At 46.2% G+C, this 6,178-nt stretch overlaps 1 protein-coding gene across 2 annotated transcripts in view; it reads left to right on the top strand.

The window, feature by feature from the left end:
• Window positions 1–6,178, top strand: part of ABTB2 (ankyrin repeat and BTB domain containing 2) — a 111,233-nt gene that overhangs the window by 699 nt on the left and 104,356 nt on the right. Inside the window, exon 2 of one of the 2 annotated variants that reach the window (XM_027900475.1) lies at window positions 5–759. In XM_027900475.1, the coding sequence (XP_027756276.1) occupies window positions 5–759 (755 nt within the window). The remainder of the gene's footprint in view (window positions 1–4; window positions 760–6,178) is intronic. The other variant, XM_027900474.1, reaches the window with a different exon arrangement.

Raw genomic sequence — 6,178 nt, 5'->3', positions numbered from 1 at the left:
CCAAGTCCAACTCGCAAGCCTTCACCTCTTCTCAGCACAGAGGCAACTGGTGGTACTACTCGGGCTCCATGAACAGTAGGAACAACAGCTGGGACACCGTGAACACCGTTCTGCCGGAGGACCCCGAGGTCGCGGATATCTTCTCCAAGTGCCCTAAGCTGCCCGATCTAGAGGAGTACCCGTGGGCCGATGAAGACATCGGCAGGATCCTCCGCAAGGGGAAGGGAGATGGCCACGGCAGGAGCTTCTCCCAGGAGGCTGTCAGGAGGCTCTCGCAGCTGCTCCGGCGCGCCCTGATCAGGGTGTCCAGGGAGGCTCAGCGGCTCAGCGTGATGCACTCCAAGTGCACCCGGTTCGAGGTGCAGAGCGCCATCAAGCTCATCCAGAGCTGGTCCCTGTCGGAGAGCTGCGTGCTGGCCACCGTCAAGGCTCTGTCCCTGTACAGCATGAGCGCGGGGGACGGGCTGAGGAAAGGCAAGTCCGCCAGGTGCGGCCTCACCTTCTCGGTGGGGAGGTTTTTCAGGTGGATGGTGGACACGAGGATCTCGGTGAGGATCCACGAGTACGCGGCCATCTCCCTGACGGCTTGCATGGAGAACCTCGTGGAAGAGATCAAGGGCAGGGTTCTGGCGAGCCAGAGCCCGGACGGCGGAGGGGAGATCTCGGCCGAGGTGCTGGAGATGGTTATCAACAACGACGCGGAGCTCTGGGGAGTGTTGCAGCCTTACGAGCATCTCATCTGCGGGAAAAACGCGAATGGTAAGGCCCAGCTTTTGCGATTTGTTGTCTTCGTACCAGCGAGCTTTACGGTAAAACCCTTGCTCTCTGCGGACTCGGTGGTTTCCTTGGCTTTCCTTGCCATCTGGATCGCATCTCGGTCGTGGTTTGTGTGTGCAGGCAGAGCTGGCACGGCGGCTTTGCCAGGCAAGAACGATCCCGCTCTGTTCTTGAGATGTCCCAGCTCATAAAAGGCACAGGAGCTGTGGGAAACCAAGCCCTGTTGTCCTCACAAACATCTGACTTTCTACCAGCTGCTGTTTTGAGCATTTTTTTGTACTCTTAACTGGCGTGCAAACGTGGTTCTCTGTAACCGCGAGGTGAAATGTGCTCCAGAAGCTGCTCTTCAGAAAACACCACTGTCGCTTTGAAACAAAATCTACATTATAGCGAGTGTCTTGCAGCTTCACCTTAAAGATGCTGGCCTTACATACAGCCCGGAGAGGGAAAACAACAACACTAATTCTTTTTTTTTTCCTTTTGCAGTAGTAAAATTCAGTTTCTGAGCCCACACTTGTAGCTATGCGTGACTTGGGCTTGGTTCTAGCTCAGCAGAGAGCTGTGTTGTCCTGGGCAGTAAACACGAGCTTGTGCTTGGCTTGCCAAAGTGAGAATGTGGGACGGTGCCTCAGTAGTGAGAATAACACAGTGTTAAGGTGCTTACCCCTGTAATTTCTTTGGAAAGCAAAGGTTTTGAGCGCTTGAGCAAATAAGCAGATAGAGGAATGTTGGCGTCTTCCTATTCAAGAGCAAGGAGCGGTTTGGGAGGCTCAGCTGTGACAGTTCTGTTTATTTGGCATTGTCACACTGAGGAGTGCCGTATTTTTGGGTGGAAAATTCAGAGAAACGTGGAGTTTAGGAAGCTATTCTGTGTACCACCCGCAGCTTCGGGACTTTCCCTGGTCTCATCCTTATGGTGGGTTATTCCGTGCTTAACACCTTAATGGTTTAACTCTAAACCCCAGCGGCTTGGTCTCTTCAGAGGATAATCTCACGGCGAGGGACAAGTGAAGGAGGGAAAACACCCCTTAGGTGAGTGTTAAACAGTGTGGGAACAGGGCTGACTCACCCCCTCCTCCTGGGATGCGGGGATTTCCCCAGGTCATCCCATACCCTGGCGATGATGTCTCGAGTAGGTAAGTGCAGGGAGTGTCCCCTGGCCCGAATTCCAAGGTGAGGGGCCTCCTGCCACGAAGGGAGCTCCCCAAACCCCTCCTGTGCACTCTGCCTGCCCTCCCTCCGCTGGCAGTGTCGCTGAATGCTTGTGAGATAAATGTGAGGAGCCCTTGGGGATGTTCTCTTGGCGCTGTTTCAGGGCAGAGCCGCAACTTTCAAAGTCAAACACAGGCATCAACATCTCTAACTCCGAGCTCTTGGATGACTAGAAAGGTGCGAGGATGTCCTGTCTTGACAAAACACTTGTCGTTCTTTATTTATCCTGGGAGTGTTTGTCACCCGCTCCAAAAAGAGGACTTGTTTGCCCTTATTTAGGGAAGCCGGAGGGAAATACTGTGGTTCCGTGAACTAAAATAAACGTTTTCGGTGTTCTCAGTGCTTTTTGCCACGTGAGTTCCTGTGGGTAAAAAGAAGAGGAAGAGTCTTTTTATTAATCTACTTTTAAGAGAAGTCTCCTTGGGAAAATTGCAGGGGGTGAATGGATGGGGTTCAATGGGAAGGAGGGCGGCTGTGCAGGGAAACGCTTATAAATATTCAGGGCACCAAATGGTCAGTTCTGATAACGCTGCTCCCGTGCAAAACCAGGCAGGCAGTGGCCACAGAAGGATTGGCTTCTGTTGCCTCTTTTGTTGTCCCTGCCTTTCAGATCGATTCTGTCAATAACTGGATGCATTTTTTAAGTCTGGAAATTGAATAAAACTGCACATGAAGGCATCCTGTGATTTCCTGTGACAGTCTGTCACCGGTATTTTACCTGACACAAGTCAGTGAATCTTCTAAATGGCTTTTCTTGCGGTTCCGAGGCCACAAATGGTTTTATGTGGATGCAAAAAAGCCTGAAATAACTTCTTTCTTCTTCTCCCTGTAGGAATTGTAAATGAGTAGCATTCACTTCATTCTCTGCAGTGCTTTCAAATGATCTTGTCTTTTACATTAATTTAAATCTGAAGTAGATCTGGTGGTGAAATAGCTGGATTTTATTTCTGTTTAAGGAACAGGAAAACTTGCTTTGCTGTCACTTTGGCTTCTTTTCTAGCAGGAGCATTTTAGTAGAGGACTCATAAATTGCACACTTGGCACGTGTGTGTTGGGTTTTTTTGGTTTTATAGCCCTGAGTTTGATGTCAGAGATAAAAAGCACTTAGAGGTTCAGTTCCAACTCCAGTCAAGCATTGCAGTCTCGGGATGAAATCCATGGCGATGTCCTATGCAGGAGATTATCATAATGGACATTTCTGGCATTATGATCTATTGAATACCATTTTCATTATTAGATCAGGATAGCCTGCTGCTTTGGAGTCAAAGAAATAGTAAGGAAATACATAAATCTTCCGAAATTCTCCAGGGACTGAGTTTTTAGCCCTGTGTTTCTTCAGTGCCTGATCTCCCATCAAAGCCCACAGTCCACTCACTGGTCTCCAGGCTTTGGAGTATTATTATGTGTTATAACAAATGTGTTTTAATCAACACCTGGTGTGTGAGAAGGGTAAAGTTTAAAATTCTGAGTGCTTCAGGGGGAATTTTAATATTATTTTTTCATAAATAATAATCTGTGGCTCTCTTATTTCCTTGCCCCTTTCTGTGAAGCTGTTCTTTAATCAACTTTTCGCTGCCTCTGTGGGATGTTTTGTGCTGTCAGTGTGAGTTCTGTGGAAGGAGGAATGCTCTCTGGCCTTAAGGAGTTCTGCCAAGCCTCTGGGTGTGCTGGTGTCTCCAAGGACTGAGTCTTTTTAGGCAGAGTCTAGGTGGACTGGTGCAAAAACAACACACTGCAGGCTGGAGAGAAAATGAAACAAAAGCAGCAAAAATGACAAGCAGCTACTGAAAAACGTGGCTACAGGAAGGTAAAAAAAAATAAATTACTTGTGTAAACTGAAATAAGTGTATTTTTCCTATTTTTGATTACACAGAGATGTATGATGTGCAGCTCAGGTAAAGAATGCACCCAGTGGTTTCACAGGGATTTTAAGACGTGCTAATTTGGAATATTAGTTTATTGATTTAAAATGTTTGTTGAGAGGCGAGTTGAAATGTGAACTTACCTTGGAAACATAATTTTTTTCCCTTGCCCTGCCCGTGTTTGGTGCTGCTTGGTTCTTTAGAATTCGAACCATCAGCACACTGCAAATACGTTCTGCTGTTCTTGCCCTATTAACTGGAGCACTTAGGTTGTATTTAACTGTCTGGTTGTGGCCAAACACTCCCGTGCCTGCCTGTACACCTGCTGTGCTGTTTAATGCATCAGCACATCCTGGGGCTCTGCAGATGCGAGTGTTGACAGATGTTTGTGCTGGAAAAAAAAAAAAAAATAAGGTGGGGGTTGGAATTTAATTTGATAGCACTGTTTGTCCATGAACCTCTCAGCCCAAACACTGGGAGTTCTCCCTGGATGAACTAATCCAGAAATGAGCCTGCACAGCTGATGAGTGGAAACAAGAGTCTGAAATAAGCTCTGCTTGTGTCTTAAGGTGTTTTTCTTAGCAAGGGGTTGAGGGGGGAAATGTGTAATGTTTGCTTACAGTGAGAGGGAATGGGTTGGACTGGATAAAATTAAATTTTCTTCTCTAAACCTTGCCACACATCAAGCATGGACTTGGGATTTAGTGTCACTAATCCCACTTTCTTTTATATTTCTCACTGCACTAATACAGGTTAAAAACTATAGGCAGTTTTAAAATTGAGGGTAATTAGTAAAAATAAATAATTCAGTATTTTTAAAGCTATGCCATTCTAAAAATTCCTTTTTTTGTAGTTATCAAAATGGTCTAAAACAGTTATTTTGGTGTAGTCGTGGTGCTGTACTGAAATCCAGCATGGGGGCAAAGAAATAATGACACTTCAAGAAGCAGAACGTCCTTTTGTTATCTGAGCTGAACAAACTGGTGTGCTCATCAAGAGCCTCATCAATTTTAATAAGCTATCAGCTCCACAACTACTGAGGAAAGCACTGCATGGTGGAAGGGGGGGATTTTTTTGGGAAGAGAGCTGTCAATGCAATCAATAAACCAAGCTGGGGAGAAATAGAGGGCTAGGACGGAGATGCTGCAGGTGGCTTGCCAATTATTTAAGAAAAAAAATAAATAACTCTGCATTATGTTCCTGTGTCTGAAGCAGGAGTTCAAAGCAATTTTGGGGGTTCCTGGGCAAGAATGTGATAGATTTCTGTCCGTATTTCTGTGTGGGATGAGCTGGTTGTGGCCACGATCCTGTTCAAATTATGGCTTCGTTCACCTGTGGGCCCCCAGCACACCTGGTGTGCTTCCACTCCTCCACAGCCAAGAGCTTGGATTTGTGTCCACAAACCACCAGGGACAAATTCTTGAAGCCTCAGTATTAATGCTTACACGTACACGCTCACCTCTCCTACAGGCACAACCCACCACTTGCTCCTCTGCAGTTGGCTGCATTTTACTTGTGCATTTTATGTTGAGCTATAGCTCAACCAAGGCTAAAATGCCTATTTTCCCTCCTTGTAGTTAGTTTTCTCTGTTTATATATTTTTTTTTGTGATACTAAAGGAAAACTGCCTTAATGAAGTCATGATGCTGCCATAAATTTATTTACCCCATGGCAATAAAATGTGTGTCCTTTCAATTCAGTTGGTTGAAGAACTGCAACCCCCTCGGTGTGTAACTACCAAATGCTGGTTATATTTGGATTTTTAGGGGAGTTGGGATTGCTGGCACCTTAACCCTGTGAAGCTGAGGAGCTGGGCCTGTGAGAGAGGGACCTTTTGGAGAGAAAATTATGACCTGTTGTGTCCAGACTGAAGTCTCTTGTTCCTGCCAAAGCCAAGGGTTTGAACTGAGTGAATTCTGTTGGGGCCAGCACAGGGTTTTGTTCTTGGTGTGTTATAAACCCCCCTAAGTTGTAACAGTTCTGGGGTTTTGGTCATTGATTTATTTATTTTTCAGGTGAAAAAATGGTGTTGCTTTAGTTCAGACTTCAGCAGTGACTGGATATTTGGGGTGCTCTTGCACGTTGTTTGGTGTGTGTGTGTGTGTCAGCAGAAAATGAGGATTGAGCTCTGCTTGTTCATACTCTTAATAATAAACTAGGATTTGAAATCTGAACTCATATTATCTGGGGCGAGTTGATGGTTGTCAGTGAACTCCCCTAACTGATCTCTGGCATTCCACACTGCCTCCTCTTCCTTGAGGTCAGCACTCACCCAGAGCATGGATATCATGCACATTTTGACTGTTTTGACACCTTAATCCTACCTA

This window comes from Empidonax traillii, unplaced genomic scaffold (genome assembly GCF_003031625.1).
Source record: "Empidonax traillii isolate 1590-97213 ecotype Southwest subspecies unplaced genomic scaffold, ASM303162v1 scaffold733:size745334, whole genome shotgun sequence".
In the NCBI taxonomy this organism is placed as follows: domain Eukaryota; kingdom Metazoa; phylum Chordata; class Aves; order Passeriformes; family Tyrannidae; genus Empidonax; species Empidonax traillii.
The sequence above is the reverse complement of the archived record's forward strand: the minus strand, read 5'-3'. Positions and strand labels throughout refer to the sequence as shown.